At 37.7% G+C, this 23,915-nt stretch overlaps 1 protein-coding gene across 3 annotated transcripts in view; it reads right to left on the reverse strand.

Moving 5' to 3' along the window:
* LOC124805069 (T-complex protein 11-like protein 1) overlaps positions 1–23,915 on the reverse strand; it is a 140,797-nt gene that overhangs the window by 27,394 nt on the left and 89,488 nt on the right. For all 3 annotated transcript variants that reach the window (XM_047265494.1, XM_047265495.1, XM_047265496.1), the window contains 2 exons: positions 6,707–6,830; positions 1,274–1,449 (listed from right to left, as the gene is read on the reverse strand). In XM_047265494.1, coding sequence (XP_047121450.1) covers positions 1,274–1,449; positions 6,707–6,830 — 300 coding nt within the window. The remainder of the gene's footprint in view (positions 1–1,273; positions 1,450–6,706; positions 6,831–23,915) is intronic.

Consider the following 23,915-nt stretch of genomic DNA (forward strand, 5'->3'; position numbering starts at 1 on the left):
GTTCGTGATGAACACTAACCTGTTGATGCTACGTACTGATGTGCTTGATGCTAGTACTGTAGAGCAATGAGTCGCATGTCAACACAAGCACCGAAGTTAACATTACCTTCCTTCAATTGGGCCAACTGGCGGTGAATCGAGGAAGTACAGTACATACTAACGAACCAAAAATGAGCTCTAACATGGAAATTAAGCATTTCTGGACACATGTCCACATAACATCTTTTCTTTATTTGTGTGTGAGGAATGTTTCCTGAAAGTTAGGCCGTACCTTTTTGTAACACCCTGTAATGGAGCCGCTGCCAGCTTGTCTCCGTCCCGCAGTACAAGTGTCAAGGAGCTGTTCCCCTGGAGGACAAGGGACTCGAACCCTCCTATCAGGATTATCACATCATGCAACACTCTGCCACTATGCCAATGTCCAGTGCCAATCATCACATGCCCATTTCAGTTGTAGTTGTCGATGTTGTGGTGTTAACATTGGCACATGCGTGGGCTGTCAACTGCAGAGGCCCATCGTTATGAGTGTTTGGCGTGTTGTGCGTTCAGACACACTCGTACTCTGGCCCCAGCATGTAATTATGATGTTAGTTACATCACAGTTTGTCTCCTGTCATGTTTTACCAGTTGCGCAGCCTACAATGTCCGACATCTGTAATAAGAGGTGGCCGACCAACCCCATGACGTCCGGACTTGGTTTCACCACATGTTGAAGACACTCACCACAGCACTCCTTGAACACCTGACGTTGCGCAGTTCCTGAACACTTGTGCCCAGCCTCCGGACCATCACAATCTCCTCTCAGTCAAACTCAGATACATCGGATGCCTTCCCTGTTCTACACTGGGACAGCACGCTCACTGATACTACATGCACCGTCCATGTGTCTGACTAGCATTCATTCCTCACCAGGTGAAGCTGCCTGGGCGGCTTTATATTGATAGTGGGTTGGTGGTCATATTTCTGGCTGATCAGTATATATAGTGTACGATGTGCAAATCCTAAATTCAATTAAAAAAGAAACAGTTATGCCCTAACTTTTTTGCTACTATGGAAAGATATCTATCTAAGTTAAAAGTTAACTAAAAAGTAGTTTCTTCCCAAGAAAGAGGCAATGCTGCCTGTTCCAACTTGATGATTTTCATTCCTCAACTATCCTGTTACTTATTAAGTACACATCCTATTAATTATAAAATAATGCAACTTGCTACTGCATTCTCTTTGAAAAATCCCATATTCATTAATTATTTGTATCTTTAAAGCTGAATAGAACCTCTGGGAAGGTAACGGAGCGGTCCCACTCAAGCAGCTCTAGATAAGCTCTGCCCAAGACAAGCTGTGTGAGAGAGCGCAGAGCAATCTCGACTTCAGGTGCAGGTGCAGCAGGGTCTGGACCCTCACCTGGTCTCAAATGCCTCTTGAGCCACGCCCTAGTATGTGCAAGACCATCTGCAACATTTCAACCAGATACATCGTGCACTCACACATATATAAAACAGATTTTAGGTACATTAAACTTGGTTTGTATAAAAAATTTTTAGCAGAATCAATCACATCACATTTATTCAACAAAAAACATTGCTTTTTTTCCCTTCAAAGTAGTCTCAATGAACACCTTGCACTTCTTCACATTCTTTGGAGCCAACCTGCAAATGGTGTTCTATATTTTCTGAGAAATAATATTGAACAGAGTGAGGCAGCATGGTAAAGGCTATTAATCCAAAGGTTAGTCTTACTATTGAATATTTTGTTCAGAAATAAGAAATATGAAGAATTCATATGAGTCCAAGTCAAGTAATTAGAGTAGCTGAGGTAATATTGAGTTCTGTTTGTTATTCTATATCATTGCTGTGAGAGCTGGTATGATGCTGTCATGTGAATTAAGCAGTGTGTGTCACTGCATTTAGAACTCTCAGACTTTTGTGTATCCAAAGAAATTGAGACTGTATGTCTGATGCTTTTTGACGTATCAGGTGGCCATATTCTTAGCCACAGCTGTGATTCGTTTCCAACTTGAGGATCAAGGTTACAGCTCTGAGGTATAAAATTGTCATCCAGTTTCAGGTCCATAGTGGTATAACCATGTCTTGTTCACATGACCAAACTGTATGTTTCCTTAGTATTTTGTATGATATTCATTGTTAATGAACAACAGCCCATCTCTCTAATTAATTGTTTTAGCTCTTTCAGTCACTGCAATAGTGACTGGACACACTACTCGGTGAGCCATCAAATTTCCATGCGCAACTGTTCGTGCTTCAGCCCACCAAAAATTTAATGTCATCTCAATTCCAAGGTATGTTATATGAGAGTCACCCATAGTCATTTTCACACATCAGTACTGCCAGTACCGAAAATTCTAGTGCCCGAGTTAAAAATGCAAAACACATGTGCTACGCTCAAAACATCAAACACTCCAAGAACAAAGCAAACACAATATGAAACATTATTTAATAAGGAAAAAACAAGAACAGCAAAGTGGATGAAATTGAGTTCCAGCAAATGGGTGGGACAAAATTACGAAACACTGAAATCACAGTTCACCAAATTCAATGATTAGCAAACATTGCACTCACTAATAAATAACTCAATACAGATTTACTTAGTGAGACACTCCATGCACTCAACAGAACTCAGTATAAAAAAAAATCACAACCCTAAGGAGGTAAAATTCATGTCACAAAGAGTATTGATTCTATTGGCTATGAAGTGATTCTAGCAGAGTTTAAAATCTTGTGCTGGCCTGATAGGTAAATCTTTAAATTATGTTTAAGTCAATGACTCAGCATGTTACATGACAGAATTATACATGCAACAGTAACAAGATGCCATAAAAATGGAGACAACCCAACTACTTGCCCCCAATAATCAGTTTCACTGCTTCCAGAATTTTCAAAGGTTTTTTGGGAAAGAAATCTACGATTGATTACCGACTCATGAGCAAAACTTATTAACCCTTTCACTGCTGCTTGCATGTATACACACCCCGCTATGCCACTCCCCAGGTGTTGTGGATGTGTATATGCACATCGCCTGGATTTTTCTGCAGTGCTACGGACATCTGAATGCGTCCTCTCACTGTTGTGCACAAGTTACTTTCTTACCTCAAGGAATAAAAAAGTGTTGAGTATTTATCATACAATGTACGTGTCTCACGGAATCCTATCATTTGTATAAACCATTGTTTTGATATTTTGGATCATTTATTAGATAAAATGAGATATGATGATTGTTATAACCACAACTTGCGATGCGCAAGCACTTGAGTGTACACGTTGCATGTGATCATCCTTCGAATATAAAACCCAATAACTCAAGAATGAAATGAGACATCCTTCTCCTCTCAATTCTAAATAAAATTCAGATATCTGATCTAATTTCTTTCTCTGCAGTGTACAAGCTAAAATCAGCCATGTGCAAAGTTTACACAATGCATTTTTACTTCTGTGAATTCTTTAAAATTTCTTGCAATGTTTTACTTAGTATGATGCAACAAAAAAAGTACAACACATAACAAATAAAAATTCAGTTCTTTATTGAGCAAAAATATCAGACTATAAGATGTGTAAAAATCAAATTTTTTTCACGTAACAGTTTTCGAAAAATTGGATGATAAGTATTTCATGTCAGCTGGAACACTGTCTGTCAGCACAGGCACCAGCATTTGGTGAGCAGTACAGCCACAACAAAAGAAAGCAGCCTCAGCACGTAATGTAAAGGGCTCATCTGTAGCAGTAAAAGTGTTAACTGTCTCTCAGTTAAGCTTTCATAAAATGTTACCCTCAGAGAATGCCACACAAAACTACACAAATAGTCTGAATCAAGCTAACAAGAAAAATTGTTTTACTGTCTCACCAAACCATTTGATTGTGTGCATTAAAAAATTCTACTTAGAAAAACTAAAATATAACTGCAGCATTATTGACTGTCCTCTTGCACAGACGAATCTTACCTTCATAGCAGAATGTAGAGAATCATGTTGATATGGCTGTCATAACAATGAAACTAGTCTCAGAATGAGAGAACATAAAATAATGTGTAATATCACTGCATGTATTACTAATCACACTTTCAAAGAGCACAGTCACATATTGTAAACCTCCCTGAAGTGACTTGTCCAGATCACTGTACAAAATATCAAAGGATGAAAAATCATCATCATCTTACTGAAGCAACTTAACCCAGACATTTGTCTCATAATCTTCAAATGAAGTTGTCCAAATTACTTACCCGAATCCACAGCACCTGTTTACATCTTCTATTATCCAGTTTGCACCCTCCATGTTGCCTAAGTATTCTTACTATTAAGTTAGAGGGGTGCTCATGATGTCCTGGTTGATCAATTTTGTGGCAGAATTAATTGAAAAATGATAGTCATAGAAACCCCGTGATCCTTTCTTAACTTATAACACCAGGAACAACATCATTTTATTGTTCTCCAAATAGTTTGATATACTCCATGTTAGTACCAACCCTCTCAGACCTGATTTTTTCTGAAGAAAGGAAACTTTTTCTTCAATTGGTAATGCTCTTAGGTGATTTTTTAACGATTTTAGATGCAAGATTTATACAAAAATTTGTACCCTTTTCAAAACATAGTTTGTACACTTGGCCTTCATTTTACAGACCAAAATAACTAATTATGAAATATTCTCTATTGTAATAAATAGTAAAATGATCATTAAATAATAACCAAGCAAAATAACAATATTCAATTATACAGTGGAATATAGTTAACAACTACATCCGGGTATTCTGGTGGTGGTCAGAAGCTGTTGCGCAATGCTACATTGACAAGCTGATATTTTCATATTGATGCCCAACAGTGGGCAGCACTGGTGCATGATGAAAATGTTCAACATTTAGAAAAAAGTACCTCAGCTTGGAAAAAAATACTTTTGTTGCGGGTAATACACAGTAAAAGTTAATATACACAATTATAGCCAGAGGATCTGAAAGGGTTAAAATGGAGCTGAGTTTCTTTGAAACGCATTTCAGCACTAAATCATAGCTCTCCTTCTCTTTCCGGCGAGCGTGCGTACACACACACACACACACACACACACACACATACATTGATGCAATAATTTGTTGTATGTATAGACGGGGAGAAAGGGTGTGGCAATGTAAAATACACTTTTCTTCATAGAAGTGAACAACAGAAACTACAAACATATATGTATAACCATGTATGTACAACATATGTGTGGGCCCTTTTTCTTTTTTTCCAAACCTCCGATAGGCTATAAATAAAAGACAAGTTCATACAAAACAATTATTTCACTACCAAAAGTTTGTACACTTATGGTTAATTTTCAACATAATCACTGGAAAGATTGAGACATTTACCTTACCTGTGGACACGCTTTGCAAAACCCTCTTCAAAAAATGTTGCAGCCATGATTTCAAATGAGAACTGACGTTGTTTTGAAGATCTTCATTGGTTTGAAAGTGCTTCCCCTCCTAGCCACGTCTTCAGTTCAGGGAAAAGGTGGAAGTCGCTGGGTGGCAGGTCAGGACTGTACAGCGGATGATTGAAAATGTCCCATTGAAATTGTTCAAGAAGCCATTGGGTTGTGACAGCACTGAATGGACAAGCGTTGTCACGGATCAACACAATTCCTGATGTCAGCATTCCTCTTCGTTTGTTTTGAATGGCTCTCCGCAAACATCGTAAAGTTTCACAATAAGCAGCTGCATTGATAGTGGTTCCAGGCTGCATAAACTCAACAAGAAACACACCTTTTTGATCCCAAAACACGGTAGCCATAACATTTCCGTTGAATGTTTGTCTGAATTTTTTTTTGTGTGGTGATTTTTATGCATCCATTGTTGTGATCCAAGTTTCATCTCCAGTAACAATAGATTTTAAAAAGTTCTCTCCTTCATTGTGATAACGGTCAAGGAAATTCAAAGCCGACGCCATTCGGTGACTTTTGAGGTCGTCTGTCAACATTTTTGGTACCCAACGAGCACAAAGTTTTTTGTAGCCTAAATGTTCATTAATGATAGATTGTACGACAGATCCGTAAACTTCCGGAATATCCATGGACAAAGCAGTTAAGGCGATCCTACGATTTTCTCTAACCATTCTGTCAACTCGTTTAACAAGGTCGGCTGTAATGACAGACTTGCATTCTTGGCCCCCTTCATCATGCATGTCATTTCGGCCATCTTTAAATTTTCGGCACCATTCACGCACTACACCATCAGTCATGAAGTTATCACCGCACACTCGGCTCATTCTCGGATGAATTTCTGCTGCACTATTCCCTTCTGCTTGCAGAAACCGAATTACACTTTGTAATTCACACTTGGAGGACCCAGCTAAATGGAGACAGCTTGTCAGCACCAAACCCAGTAGTAGCTGGAGCAGTATCTGGATACAACAACAGATTCACACTTGGCGGGAGCAACAATGACGGCAGCCATGTTTACGAGGCTGTACTGCAACGCAGACTAATGCCTTGAGGTCGGCAATGGCGGAGTGTGTAGTGTGAGAGTTGTGCTGTAACCTACAGCACATGTCCACTTTCTGCCACTCGCTTAGCTTTTATACTATCGGAGGTTGAAAAAAAAAAACAGCCCTCGTGTATTTTGTTTCACAAGTACTGAACTCACAACTTGTTTTGAACACCAAGCTACGAAACAAGTTTACTGATCTTATCAAGATGCAAAATATAGAAAAGAAATAAAGAATATATACCTGGTTGTATTTTAAGGAATTCTGCAAATTTTGTCTTTTCATACTCCACACTACTGGCTATGATGTCTGGGCGAAACATTTTAATTGTGAAGTTGGCCATGTCTAATCTCATCAGTTCCAAGGTCTACAAAAGGTAAAGCAAAAACTGTAAGTTTTTATAAAATCATAGTTGCAATTTTTGTATGTTTAAGAATGATAATTACCAATTACATTAAACAATGGAAACTACAGGTTGAAACATCAACAATATTATGGAAAGGATAGACTGTTGCTATTTAATGTGTAACAGTCTTTTTGTTGTGTCCATTTGCAACTCAACAGGTCATCTTTAAGGGGAATAGCAATCCATCCTTTAACATTTATATTCATTTTATTTAATGTGATGACCGAAATCACTGCATACTAATGCTGTACAAAAGTTACCATTTAAGGCTGGCTGAGTGTTTTAAATCAACAGATGAAATGATAAGGTCACACAAGCAATAATTTATAACAATTACACAGCATTGCATGTTTGCGAGAATGAGCTTCCATTGGTATTGCAGCTTTCAAATTTTTTTCCATGAAACTAAATCCTGCTTGCCACTGCTCTCACTGCTGATTATTCTCCTGTTTCATCCATCGTCTTTTTCTCTCTCATACACATTTAGATACCACGAACAGCTGTAACCAGAGTAGACTTAACAATACAACGAAAATTCAAATAGTAATTTGTCTTGCAATGTGTGATAAGAGTGGATGTTGCTGTAGGATCGTCAAAGAGGGAGTGTTATGTGTAGACCATGGGATGGAATTTCACTGAGGTGATTATAGTGGGAATTGAATGGAGAACTCAATAAGGCTCTCCCATGGAATTGTAGGCTCTGCAAAAAAGACAAGAGAATCGGCGAACAGGAGGCAAAGATTTGTGCCCTTCGGGCTGAATTAGGGCTGGGTAAAGGTAACAAGCAATGGGCGAAAGGGGAACAGCTCATCAACTTCTTATACATTTGAGCTATCAATAACGAATAAATTTGGCTAGTTACCTGAAGTAGGAGAGGAAGAGCCTCATGCAGCTGTAGGTTACAGGGGGATGCAGCAGGTTTCTAGCAAAGAAACTTAGTGTGAGTCGACACCAAAAGAGAGTAGGAAGAAAAGAGTCTTGCTGCTAGGAAGTAGCCATGGGAGGAAATTTGTGGTAAGGTTCTATGGGACCAAACTGTTGAGGTCATCGGTCCCTAGGCTTACACACTAATTAAACTAACTTAAACTAATTTATGCTAAGGACAACACATACACCCATGTCCGAGGGAGGACTCGAACACTGGGGGAGCTGCGCAAACCGTGACAAGGTGCCTCAGACCGCACAGCTACCCCGCGTGGTGCCATAGGACTGGTGTATGCCACACGATGCAGGAAAAGTTAGGAGCAGGGTACCAGGTCACAAGTAATGTGAAGTCAAGTGCTACCCTCAGCCTAGTGACAGAGGGCATACGAAAATTGTGCCAAGGTTTTGCCAAAGAGGATCAGGTCATTATAGTAGGTGGAGCAGGAAATAGCCTGGCAAAGAACAGTAATTACAGCATTAGGGATGACCTGGATAAAATAGGAGTAGCAACTACACACAAAAATGTGAGTTTTGTGGAGGTCCTGCAGTGCCATGTCCAGCCCTGGGTTAATACTGCTATGAGCCATGTTAACTCTGAGTTGAGCAGGTTACTGCTGACTGAAATGCTTTCTCATATGAGTGCAGTACCTGTTGTTACAATTGGGAGATGGGATTATACTAGACATGGCCTGCACCTGAACAGGAGAGGGAAAGATAGGTTGGCAGAACTTCTTGCAGGAAATGTACAGGGGTCCACCATCACACAATGCAAGATCCCTGCAGTTACTGGTGTCAGAGGGACACCTTTTATAGGTTAGAATGAAGTTTCAAGCACCCTGTTGTGAAAGAAGTCACTATAACAGAAGAGCCTCACAAGAATGCGGAGAGAAGTAAGGTTCGCTTATTCCACCACAATATTAGACGAATGAGTAACAAGGTAGAAGAGCTTCTTGCCTGCTGGGCTGTTCCATGAGAACATGGACACAAAGCTTAAAAGTTAAAAATATTCTTATTACAAATCTGATTATCAGTTCTGTTAGCTAAAACACAATTTTTTTAAATTTGAAGCTTCATTTTCATGTTAAGAAGTGCTGGAACTGAACAAATGACTTTATAACTTGTCTTAAATTTAAGCTTCTAGACCCTTTAAGAAATTAGTTTCCAAAAGTACTATAATGATGCATTGTAAAGTAATTTATTAACAGAATATATCTGAAAAACTTTACAAGTATTGTAAGCCAGCCCATTTCGATAGCTTATATTGATTTTATTTTAGTAGTTAAGTCCCTAGCTTGATTTATTTTTTATTGTTTCTCCTGTCATTCCATTACCGAAAAAAGCCAGAAATTTCTTTTTTGGTGTCAATGCAAGTTTATAGAATCCTGAAAATAAACATGCAAATACAAATTTCTCACAGCAGAGAAAAAAAATTCATTATAAACAATATTTTATAGTGGTAACGGAATGACACACTTGCGATAATGGAATGACATAAATGGAGTAACGGAATGACAATAATTTTATAACTGAATTTGACTGACATTCCTCAAGATGTTGTAGGTCTAATACATTTATATGTTGGCTATACTGCAATACTGTATGTTGGCCATACTGTTAATAAAAACTGGAGGGAAAATGAGGAAGTCTCACAAACCAAGAATGTACTTTTCAGGGAGAAGAAACTTACATTCAGTGAGTCTGAAGAGTAACTGCTGAAAGGTGAGTTAATACGCTACTTTAGTAAAGATTACAATGAAATGACTAAATGGCTGTATACTACACGTAGAATGGAGTTAATTATTTTGATAAACAGTATTTATTCTTCCACAACCTAAGCTTTCTCTGGGAAGCAAAATACCAAATTATAAGGAAGCCTCAATATTGCCTATAGAAAAAGAAGTTGCTGACTTCCTATGTACTGCAACAGAATGTTGATTACACTGGGCAACAAAAAAATAATTTTTGAATGTTTCGAGCACTTCATGAGGCAATTCCTACTAATTTTGGGTCGAGAAAAACAAAGATGACAATGAAAAATTTTTATTAGCTCTAGTTGCTATGATATACACAAGGTGGAAGTATTACATATTAACGGATTGAAAGAAAAGGATACATTTTAATTACATACATGCTAACAACAATGAAAGTGCATTTGATTTTTTAACTGGTAATTACATGCTAAGAGTTCTAAATTGCTGGAAAAATACTTTGCAGATGGTTGTGTCTGAAGAGAATCATGTGGTGGCCTATTGACTTCGTTGTCTTTTAACTTGCCTCTTGAAATGGAGTTCTGCAGAATCCTTACACAAAGACTAACAGTAATCTGCAAGCATTACTTCATTCCAACGGCCCTGATATCTTTGTTCCATAACAGAAATGTTCTGATGGAATCTCTCACCATGTTCATCCCTAACAGCTCCACAACTAGGAGGGAAAAAGTCTAGGTGGGAGTGGAGAAAATGGATCTTAAGGAACATGTTGCATCCAAGGTTACAGTATTTTTGCAGGAGCACTGTCACCAAATGGTTGTATTGTCATCTCTTGTTGCCTAAAAATCCATGAACAACACCCTTGAAGGCTTCCCAAGCTTCCTTTCCTTTCCCCTCCAAAACTTGGTCAAATGCAGGATCCTTTACAAGTTCTCTTATTTGTGGTCCGACAAAAATGCCTTCTTTAACTTTTGCATCACTTAATTTCGAAAATTTCTCTCTTATGTACTTAAAGGCCCATCCATCTCGGTTCATAGCTCTGACAAAGTTTTTCATCAAACCCAGCTTGATATGCAGGGCTGGAAGAAGAAAGTCTTTTGGGTCCACAAGAGGCTTGACAATGACATTTTTCTCGCTAGGGTGAATATAATGCAATTTCCTATCTCTACAGTCCCACATACATAAGAAGCAGCAATGCTTTGTGTAACCCAGTTGCATTCCTAAGAATATGGCAATGATTTTTGGATCACCACAGATTTTCCATTTGTGTTCATGATATTTAATTGAGTCCAAGAGAGCTGTCATATTTGCATATGTCTCCTTCACGTGAACAGCATGACCAATAGGAATAGATGAAAGAAGGTTCCCATTATGAAGTAACACAGCTTTCAAACTAAGCTTGGAGGAGTCTATGAATAGCCTCCATTCAGTTGGATCATGGATGTGAGAAGAAATGCGTAAGCATAGCTGGTTTCTTGGATCTATCCACCGTCTATGACACTGTATAGCAAGACGACCTTCTCTTAAAATTACAGGTGATTGTGAATGTGTAGCTATGTGTGTGTGTGTGTGTGTGTGTGTGTGTGTGTGTGTGTGTGAGAGATCTAAGGCTGTACAGAACTATAAGAGTTGAAGGTCTTTTGGATCTTGTTCTGACAGTTAAAACTGTAGTGACTTGTGGTAAAATATCCACAAAGGTATGTGGCAGAAAGTGAGAAAAGCCTAAGAGATATAATTACGCCTGAGGCAACAACTTATATAAGAAGAGGTGAATGCTCAGCATCAACAGACACATGGACATGTAGCGCAAGAGGAAACCATTATCTAATGTGTACCGTTTCTTATTTTGTTGATGAATTCTCAGATCCTGTTTTGTTTACAACCTTTCCAGATGAACCAAATACATGCAATAACATTTGAAGGGGATTATTGAGATTATTTGTGTCTCTTGGTATCCAACAAGACTGCTTAGAAAGATATGACTTTTACGAGTGGTCAAAGTGCGAACAGTCACTGCACTACATGATTATTCACGTTTAAACTGTTCCTGCCATATGCTAAATACCACGCTACAGAATGCTTTTAGTGCAGAGTATGTATGTGTCATTTGTCCAAAAGTTCATGCTCTTTTGGCTGCAGTTAAGGAACTTGCCACTTAAGCAAAAAAACTGAGCTCTTGGCATATCAGTAGAACAGTCCAACAATACCTTTTGCCATTTCCGAGTTAATTAGCACTGAAATTAGACAATAAGGCAATTGCACTTGCAAATTTAAGCAGCCCACCAAAGATGGTGTTGTCAAGCATGATCTTCATTTGGTTCGATTTCCTAAAACTGAACAAGAGAGCAGTACAAAAATTTGGCATGGGATGATAGTAAGGATCAAACCCGAGACAAAGGCAGAGTGGTCTCATACACTATCTTTTATACTATGAGAACAATAACACTAATTGTATAAGGCAGGTCACTTGAATCTGTGGCCACAGCAGCCTGATTGGCTAACTTAAGTGCTAATTAACTTGGGAATGGCGCAACATATTTATTTTTTTCTTGACAATTATTTCTCAGCACAACCTGCTCTACTACACCTTTACATGCCTTTCAGACTGTTTCTGACCACCCTGCATATGTCTATAAGCAGTTCATTCATTCTACAGAAACCAGTTATGGTACAGGATTCAAGATAAGGTTCCTGAATTACCCTAATTTCATCCCAGTCACTATATTAATGTCTCAATTCTCTTCCTCCAGAACAGTGAAGATGCGAGGTCAGAACGCAATATAATGTTCTAGAGTGCAAAAAATGTGGGCCGAAAAAGTTCAAATAATTTGTTTCAAATTGTAATACTGTAGAAAACATGCAAATCAGAGAGACAATATATACCATTTCAATTCATATCTTCCAGTTGCAAAAGCACTTTAGGTGTGCAGAAATTCAATAAATCATATTTTTATGAAGGTAACTGCCTATACGTATTATTTAACTTGGTACAATGTAAATGTTACACCTATAACTGACTGCTATTCAAATGGTAAAGTATTAGGAGAAAAAAAGGATTTATATTGGTCAAAGTTTTTTGCTTGCACAATGGCTGTCAAGTTTAGCACAATTCCATGAAAATCCTAAGCCAAACCTCACACACATATTTATTGTGCATTAGACCTGACAAACTATTGCTAAAAGGTCTCAAATTGCATAAGAAAAAATACAATACATTAGTAGTAGCCCTAGTTCATTTGAAAAGTTTTTGTAGAATTACAAAAGTATAGTATTACTCTCTAATTCAAGAACCTGGTTCAGCCTACATCATCCATATTACTTCTACTTCTGGAAGTTATGAAGATAGTGTTGTTTCTATTATTTCTTATCTGACTGGGCGTGGTATAAGGGGCGATCAAAAAAGAACCCATTTGAGGGCACTGCTGCAGCATATGTACAATTAGCGCAACTCTGATGCAGGTATACAAGGACCAACATGTAGGCCAAGGATTAGTGTGCATTTGTGTCTTTCCAGTGTGCATGTGGTAAATGTGGAGTCATGAACTATGGCAATGTTATTAGAACATGAGTCCAAATAGGACCACCATACTGTTATTCTTTTCTTGGCTGCCAAGAGACAAACTCCATTAGACATTCATAAGGTAATGAAGAATTTGTATGGGGCAGTATAACGGTCAAAAACCACAGTTGTGGAATGGTGTCCTGCTGCTTCATAATAGCACACTTCCTCATATCACAAATGTCGTAACACACAAGTTATGCCAACTCAAGTGGGAGACATTCGAGCAGCCATCCTATAGTCCTGTTCTCTTCTCATGTGATTATCATGCAGTCACTCCCTTAAAAAAAGACCTTGAATGGTCAATGATTCGTGTTGGATGAGAATGTGCAGCAGACAGTTGCAGACCTGTTCAAGCAGCAGGACACAGTGTTTTACCAGTATCTTAAGCCTGGTGCATTGGTGGGACGATTGCTCAATGCTCACAGTGATTTTGCCTGATTGGCACACTGATTCTGGACTGAATAGCCTTTGAATGGAAACTTTTTGATTGCTGCTTATAATCTGCCCGAAAAGTTAGTTGTTACAGGATGATGACATGGCAGTTGAAACGTATAGAAAAAAAGATTTGATTTGCCGAATCAAAATTAATTTGGAGAAACCATTACAATGGGTGGTTAGCATTCTCCATTTTAATGAGCTGCCATTCCATCATCTGTTCCATCACCTAAACAATTAATCAACACCAACAGATCTGTAAACTTTGAAGATCAACAAATGGTGATAAACTAAGTGACTGCGAAAAAGTCTGGTGCTTGTCATCAAGAGTACTGATAGGCAGATCCCCACATAGACAGAAATATACCAAGTAGGGATCTACAATATCTGCTCAACATTTGCATGGCAATTAAATTGGGAAGATGCTGAGAAGACTTGTCTGTATGTGATCCTGGTCACCTGTCACTCTCCCAGTTGTTGATAATAGCAAACAGAACTCTCAGACTGTACTTGAGGAAAGAAAGTCCCACAGCCCCACCTTCAAGATACAGTTTTTATTTATTGTGAAGTCATACAAGCCACTGTGGTTTTGTATTAACACTTTCAAGGGCCGAGTCTCACAGGAATGACATTTTAAAACAAACAAATACTTTACAAATCTCCCAAAATTTGTGTGTCAATCAATACAATCTTCACGATACCTGCCAGAAGATTTACTTGGTATTATTGACCCTGTCATTGAACACATTAATTGTTTTGCCCATCCAGAATATTTGGTGCTGACCATGACACAAGATAAAACAAATCACATTAGAGACCATGGTCTTTGATGAATCAATCAAATTAGAGAGCTCAGTCTTTGGTGGATTTTAAAGGCAAGACAATTAGATCGAGACAGGCAAACTATCAGAACATTCATGCTACCCTCCACTGTAGAGAGAATTCTGTGGTGACAAAATTAAATCACATATTTAGTGTGCCTCATACCCTAATTATGATATTGTTGAGTATGGCTTCATACACAATGTTAAGGAGAGGTGGGCTAGAGAGTGGTGCAGCAACTGTCATCATAGGAAAGCTGGACACAAGCAGAAATGATTAGCGAATAAGTTAACACAGTAAACAAAAGATTTACTTAACTTGTATTTTGCCAAGTGTACAAAGACTCTGTACAAACAATGCAGCAAGAAATAAGTTGGAGCTCTCACTGTCGACAAAGACGAGACTCAATGTTTTTTTTAAAAAAAAAAAAAAAAAAAAAAAAAAAAAAAAAAAAAAAAACCAATGATGGAGTTGGAGACAAGACTAGGCAGCATCTGCGTAACATCTCGTAGAAAAGACGCTCCAAATGTGAATAGGTTGTCCGGCTACTGCAGGCCATCCTATATTGTGGTAGCAAAGGGTGCTCACAGTATGGAGCTGCTGGAGGCATGGCTAAACAGGCGCACACCATTGGGTCTGCCAGATCTCCAGTGACCACTATAGGTGTCAGATGGAAACTTGCAATTCCACTGCCAGTTGTCCGACACCTTTGGGGTGGTATTGAGATGTGATATCACAGATATGATAATCAAGAAATTCAAAGTTCAGATACAGGCAGTTGAACGATATTCGAAGTTCATGGCAGAAGCACCACGAAAAGTTTGCAGAAGTGTGTCTACAGGTGGCTTCATTAGAATGACACTGATGTCAAGACTGGTCATGCATAACTCTAACATGAAATCAGATTTCTGAGTACTTTCAGCTGGGAATAACTAATAAAATGGAGAGGTTCTACATTTTTTCCCTAGATTTTTCTCTTACCAAAAAAAAAAAAAAAAAAAAAAAAAAAAAAAAAAAAAAAAAAAAAAAAAAAAAAACTAAGTTCTCTTTCAGCACTTAAAATAAAGACAAGTATTGCTTAGCAACACTATTGAGTTTCCAAAAATGAACTGTTTTGAAATATTTTAACTTACATAAGTAAAATAAATGAGGAGAAAACATGTAGGCTGTTAATAGTTTTATCTTTTAACTGTGATCTGTCTTTATTAACTTAAATTTTTTCCATATGTCCAGTATGCTGGATGTTGAGGGAAAACACCTATCCTATAATTACGATGCAAAACGACAGCCAGAGTTGCGAATAAAATAGATGATCATTCAGTAGATGACCCGTAAGAACCAACCAAGGCTTGCAAAGTTAAATGTATGTCCTAAATAACAATTAAATGATATATGTATCAGCAACGTTTAATGTTATTTTGAATGTTCATTTACCTTTGCAAGCCTTGGCTGATTCGAAAGTGAGTATTAATCTGAAACCGGTCAACTACTGAATAAACATCTACTTTATTCGCAACTCTGGCTTTAATTTAGCGTCTAATTTTCTCCATGCACCTTGAAGGCAATGCTTGACCTACAGAAGTTGATAAATTCAAATAATATTTTAACTGTATTTTCTGTGGTTCTAATATACAGCAATTTAAGCTATTACATTTGGATAGTGGCAAGTTAAAAAATATAAAAAATTTTTTGTAAATATGTGAATTTATTCTAATTTATGCAAACTTTAGAGGGCATGCACAATCTGAAAATATGAACCGATTTGATTTCTTTTTTTCCCCATTTCCCTAGCTCTTATCTTTTCCACAGTACTAAAAATTAAAAAAAAAAAAAAGAACTTAAATTTTTTTGGCCCACCCCACTGTGCAATAGTGGATATGTTGGTATTGGAAAACTGGTAAAAAGTAGGATTACAGGAACTGGATGTTGGTGTGTTTCAGTGTAGTGAAAACATGGTGGCAAAATGTGTTTTTCAGCTCAGAGAAAATAGAATACTCTACTGTGTCTGCTTCCCTGGTTGATGGCTACAGTTTGGTACCAGCTCCAGAAGGCTGGCCTACGAATTGGTTGACAAGTGGAGGCTCCATGACGAACATTGACTCTAATGGCTAATGTTCACCAAGGACAGTACCATTTGAACTTGCAAAATGTTATATTTTCTGATGAATTGGTATTTTCTGCAGTTTATCATGGCCCAACATGTATATGTAAGTCACAAGGTGTCTATTTCTAACCCAGATGCATCCACAAATCTTCTGCAGTGATTATGTGGCGCTGTGAAGTTTGATTTCTTTTTGTGGATAAGGAAGGCCTTACCGGATAAGTGTGTCAGCTTGATGTTGCCCAGTAAATTCATATTATGGGTAACATCATGATGATATGAATATGGCAACTATGTCCTGAAGCAGTAATCTCTTTCTAGCAAGGTAATCTCCAATACACATGTCAGCAATGGTTTGCAGAATAGACTGAGATTACTCTTTTCTGCTGTCCTCCTCCTGCATCAGATTTCAACCCCTGGAAAATGTATGGACATAAACAAACATTCATTGAGAGAAAACTGGTCTGACTCTTCCCCAAGAAGACCTTCAGAGTGTCACCTAAGCTGTGTGTGACAAAGTATCTTAGCTGCCTGTGAGGAAGTACCAGGAAATGAAGTATTTATATTTCTTACAGAATGCAAATGTCATTGGAGTTGAAGGCCTTGGAAGAGCATAATAAGTGGTGGTGATTCCCATGATCTGCCATTTTCAGAACATAAACCGCTTAATAAAAATTGCTAACTACATTAATTTTGTAAAATCTGCAAAAACACACCAAGAAAGATTAGAACCATACATACAAGTAGCAACTTGCAGTTATGTTTCAATCTTCGAAACTCACTTGGCAATTTGCACATCATGTTGGATTCAACAGAACTGAAGCATTTTTTAGCATTTATCATTCGTGACTTCATTGTGAAAGGTGATTCTGAGTTTTGGACTCAAAATTAAAATGATGAGTATTTGATTTTAATGTGTTTCTTCTCCATTCCAAATTTACAAAACCAACAATGATGTAATATCTTCAAAGTCAAAGATCACCTTTTCTTATTTTCATTTCTCCAATTACTGCAGTTTTGCTTTTGAACATTTTCAATGGTGAAATTCCCCTTCAATCACAATTATTTAGTATTTTCTAATCTTTTGACTTTTACTGGAAAACATGATTCTTCTGTTTCTCAACATTGCTGAATTTCTGATCATTGCTCACTTGCTGTCACTGTGAATCTCATAAACGTATCTGACACATCACTGAATCATGGTACTTCAATGTCACTTTTAAATAATCTGCCAACTCACTTTAGAAAGGAAACTGTTACTCCAATCATTAGTTTTATAACAAAACTCTTCAATTGTTTCTAAGTTGTACAATTGCTCAGCCTTGATCACTGCCCCATAATGCTATCCTACATACAGGGTAAATCATGTAAAACTTGCATCACAGATATTGCAGAAATGGAAAGTGCTATTCATGTGTGATTTTCACAGAATGTATTGGTAGTCAGGGACTCATATTGTTAACCAGAAGACAGGTTGTAATAATACTTAGTGTATTTTTTCTGTAAACATACACTTTTCTAAATGGAGCAATGTCTATTGATATTAACAAATCAAAAGTATGGTAAATTAGAATTTCAGTGGTGTTTGATGCAGGATTCTAGTGAGAGTCATTAGCGAGATATCGTATTTTGAAAAGTTTCCACACAGGCACTTGTTTGTGTCATTCAACCTGTGTAGTTGTTAGGTGTGATGTTGTTATGTTTGCTTACAGTGTGCTGTGCTTGAGTGTTACTTGAGTGCACTGTGACTTGCCAGACAGTGTGTGACAGTCCAAGCAGTAGTTCATGAGGGGATGATGCTCATGGTATATGGAGAGTGTAAGAAGAATGCAGTTTGTTCTTATATGATGAATGTAGCAAGATATCCCAACAGACGTCAACCATCTCAGCAATTATTTATCAGCCTCTTCAATCATTTACATGGAAGTGATACTGTGACACCTAGACAACACAACGGAATGAAATGGATGCAACAGAAGAGGTGGAAATTAATGTTACTGCTGCTGTTGCAGTTGATCTGTACATTAGCTACGGCACAGTCATACAAGGAAGTGGCACAAGTCAGACAACTGTACACACTCACCATCGACATAGATTCCATGTCCCTATCACATCTCTCCATCAAGAGCTGTACAGAAAAAATTATGAGAATCGTGGTAACTTCTGTATATGGGAATTAAGGCAGGATACTCCAGATGTATCTTGTTTAGTGATGAAGCCACATTTACCAATCATGGCCAGGTAAATTGTTGAAACATGCATTACTGGTCTGCTGACAATCTCCACTGGCTTCGCCAGGTGGAACATCAGCATCCATGGAATGTAAAAGCATGGTGTGGGATAGTGAACCATTAGCCAATATGCCTGTTTTTGATAAACATATGCATATATCACACCCTCCTAAGAGACCATCTTCCGTGGATGCCAGAAGATGTTCTTCTGCAGACTAGGAGAAACCTGTGGTACCAACGCGATTATTGCCAAGCCCATAACGCACAAAGTATTACACCATGTCTTCACAAATTGCTTCCAAATTGTTGGATTGCACACAAAGGACTTGAACCTCAGTTGGCCTGTTCACCACTTTTTTTCTGACTTTTTTCTGTGGGAAAAGCTGAAAGACACAGTCTACAAGGACATACCAACTACACACAATGACATACTACTGCAGCCCACTCAGACATCTCCTCTGAAATGCTAGCACGTGGGCAGCAGTAGTTCCATACCAGACTGGAAACATCTATTGCCACTGCTGGTAGTCATTTTCAACACACAACCTGTGATCGCAAACTGTCTTCTTACTGATCAGAATGCACATAAATAGTGTATGCGCTTGTGTTGTTCTTTAGTGTGTGCTACCACAGATATTGTACAAGTGACGGTGCGTCAACTTTTAAAAATACAATATCTTGTAAGTGACTCACACTGGAACCCTGCAACAAACATCACCAACATTCTAATTTACCCCATTTTTAGTTTTGTAATGTCAGTAGGCATTGTTCCATTTAAAAAAGTGTATATCTGCACAGAAATACGCTTTCTAAGTATTATCATCCTCTATTGACTGGCTAACAGTAAGAAGCCCTAACTACCAATCTATTCTATGAAAACTGCATATCAATAGCACTTTCCATTTCTATAATATTTGTGGTGCAAGTTTTAGGTGATTCACCATGTACATTCAAACATAATTGTTCTACATTTCTATTTTTTTATTTCACATACTTACTAGGTGGTGTGCAGCAGATGGAGTTCGACATCAGAAATTGCTACGTCACAACAGGTTCTGGTTGGAGCTACCAATGCTGTACGGAGTGGCAAGGAGTACCTCAGAGTACTACATCCCTATGTATTTCAATGAACATGCAAGATAACAGGCTTCTTGAAGAATAAATGAAAGGAAGCTTGTAACAGTTAAGTTAGTACAAGTTTAGCTACTATTCAAAACAGATATTTGTTTTATACAAATAAAGTTCAACGATATTGAGAAACAGAAGAAACTTCATGTATGAATATCATCAATGTAGGAAGACGGACTGCTGCTTACCATAAAGAAAACATTTCGAGTTGCAGATAGGCACAATTTAACTTCTTCTAACTTCCATGGAAAATGGTCTGTTGGGAGGCTGTGACACTTCTGTGTTTTTAGTGTTCTGTTTATGAAAAACAGTCCTATGAGCTGATGGTAAAGTACTTCGACTTTGATGGATATCACATGGTTGTTGGTTGTGTAAATTCAGAAAGGAGAAGAAACATATTGAAAAACAATATTCATTATTTTGACTCAAGGACCGATAAATGCATTTCACATGACAACCATGGTGAAGAAAATTTTATTACTATATTTAAATACAAACAACTGGTCTGAGCAATAGCTAAGCTCATAACAAAGTTTCATAAAACTCTGCTTCATTTATTTTTCAATAATACTGCTATCTTGCATGTTCATTGAAGTACATCGGGACGTAGTACTCTGAGGTACTCCTTGCCGTTCCATACAGCATTGGTAGCTCCACCCAGCACCTGTTGTGATGTAGCGATTTCTAATGTCGAGCTCCATCCATCATACGTCACACAATGAGGAAGCAACACAAAAAGTAAAAAAATATGAAAACAGTTATTTCAAACAGATACAGGGGATCATCTACATATTAAAAAGAGTTTGTCCCATTTAATTATCTCTAATCTCCATATTAAAAGAATTGAACCTAGACAATAAAACTACAAACCTAATTAGAGAAACCATCACCAACACATACTCCAAAATTAAATTTATGGGAGAACTCTCAGACCTATTTGAGATAAAAATTGGAGTACGACAAGGTGATGGACTCTCTCCATTGTTATTTAACTGTGCCCTAGAAAAAATAGTAAGAGAATGGAACAAGAAAATCAATAGTGGAATCCGACTAGGAACAAAAAACAAAGGCATCAAGGTTAATTGCCTAGCATTTGCAGATGATATGGCCCTACTAGCTGAAACATGGGAAGAAGCCAAAGAACAGATCCTCGAATTACAGAAACAAGCAGAGAAAATAGGCCTTAAAATTTCTTTTGAAAAAACCAAAATAATCACAAATATAAAAAAGCCAATGAAATATCTTAAAGTAAGAGACCAAAAGATCGAAATTGTTAAAGAATTCAAATATCTTGGTGAATGGATTAGCTGGAACGCCCTTGAGAAAAAAGCAATAGAATTAAGAAGAAACAAAGTTGAACTAGCCTTTCAGCTTACTAAAAATACTTATAATAAAAAGTCCCTCTCATGGAATTCAAAAATAAAACATTACAACACTGTCATTAAACCAGAAGCACTATATGCAGCTGAGACATTATCTATCACTAACCATGGCCCAATTGAAAGGCTAGAGATCAAAGAAAGAAAAATATTGAGAAAAATTTTAGGCCCCAAATTTCATAACGACAAACTAATTCATACCAAAAATGAAACACTCTACAAAACCACAGAAAAACTTTCGGATACAATGAGGAAAAGAAGAATTGAGTTTTATGGGCACATTCTCAGAATGAACCCAAATAGACTTACAAAAAGAATGTTTGACTACTTCAGGAATAAAAAATCCAAACCAAATTGGTTTATCCAAACAGAGAAAGACTTAAGAGAACTACACATCACAGAAAAAATGCTCACAGACAGGACCGCAAAAATGATAAGCAAAGACAGAAAAGAGGGATTCCAGCTACAAAATAGAAAGAAAAGAACGATTGTCATCTCTGATGAGGAAAGAAAAGCAAGATCAGAAAGAATGAAACAGTACTGGGCGAAAAGAAAGGCACAGAACACACAGAAGTGATTGATTCAACGTACCCCAAAGTTGGGTGAAACGAAGAAGAAGAAGAAGAAGAAGAAAATTAGTATACACAAGCTTGCTCATTCACAGATGAGGGTACAGGAAATTTTGCATCTCTAATATTTATCAGAAAATGCCCAAATTTAATTCAGTAGAATTTCTGTACTCTCACAATCTCATGGAGATCAATGCCTTCCCCAGGTCTGCAATGCAAGAAATTATATAGTGTGTGTTTCTTTGTGTTTTTAGAGTGTGGCCGTAAGCTGAGTGCCGAGAAGGCACATCTCTTTCAGTCACGCTCATTATATCAAATGTTTTGCACATCAATGAGGAGTACATACTAGTATGTGTTTTGGTCCCATGTAAATTGGTGTGAATCTAAAAATTTCAGATCCTATCGCTTTTATTCTGCTATGCGGTTGTGCTCAAATCTCCTGTAGGAAACTATTTCACTAACTAAAGCACTTCAGTCATTACCTCAAAACACAGCTGTTGCCTTACGAAATTGTCGTTAACAAATTTGAAAACAAGAGAAGGTGAAAATTTGTATACATTTCTCATAAAATTCACAAATGAACTTTCCTCTAGCTCCTGTAGGAGCAAAAACTGCATCCATTGAAATACTTGATCACTTTCACAGAGACTTAAAAACAAAGCTGGGTTTGTGTTTTTGTGTGTGTGAATAAATTAAACTACACAATATAATAATGGAAAATGCTGACTGTAAGGTCCAAAGCGGCGTGAAAAATTATAACCAGTTATCATACGAAAGACGCAATCAACAGCACACAGGCAAATAAAATATTATGGTCATTAGTATATGTGAGTTATTGAATTTGCATTCATTAACACAGCAAGGTCTAATAAGTGGGCAATGGTGATAATATTTTTTTTTTTTTTTTTTTTTTTTTTTTAGAAAATGTCTGCTGTTAGCTCCATTGTACAATCAGAAGTTGTCTGCTTTTTGGTATCCTCATCTGAAAGCAACAGAGAAATAGAATCATTCAAACTCCAACATATGCTGATCTTGGTATGGCCACCAACAACTATTTTGGCAGAACAAGGCAATCTGTGGATACCTCACACTGTTAGAGGCCACTGCAGTTTCAGACTTCAATGGGCAGAGCCTCTGGCCTGTTACGAAAAAAGTATATGCCAGCAATGGTCTGTTTAATGTCTATCAAATCTTTAGTCAATTTTTGTATACAGTCTTACTAGATGGGCCTGCCTGCATTTCTTGTTTTACAAGTGGGCTGCTGTTCTAACATTCACAACAAACATGGTTTCACTTCTGATGTTATTTTGGTACCCAAACTTTTTGGGACATTTACTTAATTTCGAATCCTTGTTGAGTGGGAATAATGATTGATCACAATGCAGCTGCTCTCTTGAGGCACTCACTTAACAAACTAGTGAAGCATCTGTGGGATACTAAACCATTCACATCAATTTTAAAATCTCTATTAAGCTCAAGGTATAACGGGCATTCAAATGAACCCCGGTCACTAGTGCAAAGTAATGGTAACGTTTTTATTAACTCAAAAATGTAGTTATACACAGTACACATACTCAAAAACAGTCGCCAAAACTGTTGGCACATTTATCCCATTGTGACACTAGCTAGTCAATTTCATCCTTGAAGAAGCTAGTATGAATTTCATCCTTGAAGAAGCTAGTACGCTGCTGTTGAATCCAGGCCTGGACCAAATCAAACACTTCATTGTCCATTGCGAATCAATGTCAACGAATTGCTAGTTTTAGAGATCCAAACACATGAAAGTCACACAATGAAAAGTTGGGACTGTATGGAGGATGTTCCAGTGCTTCCCACCAAAACTGCTGCAATGTCATCTTCACCGCATTGGCCGTTTGTGGGCAGGCATTATCATGCAGGAGGATAATGTTGTCCAAGACTAAAGCATTCGCTTCTGCAACCAATTCCAGTGTGATGACACGATGAGCCTTTCCAGGACGAGCATCGTTTTCTAGTGACTCGCTCTGCTCAAAGAATTGTTTGCGCCATTCCACAACACTTGAACAACTCAGACTGTACTCACCATACACAGCCTTTATCCGTCGATACATTTCACGGCCTCCAACTCCCTCCGCCGCCCAAAATCGAATCATTCCTCGTTGTTCCTGCTTACTCGCCTGCACATTCGATAGTGGACGATAACTTGT

Source organism: Schistocerca piceifrons, chromosome 7, assembly GCF_021461385.2.
Source record: "Schistocerca piceifrons isolate TAMUIC-IGC-003096 chromosome 7, iqSchPice1.1, whole genome shotgun sequence".
Lineage (NCBI taxonomy): Eukaryota > Metazoa > Arthropoda > Insecta > Orthoptera > Acrididae > Schistocerca > Schistocerca piceifrons.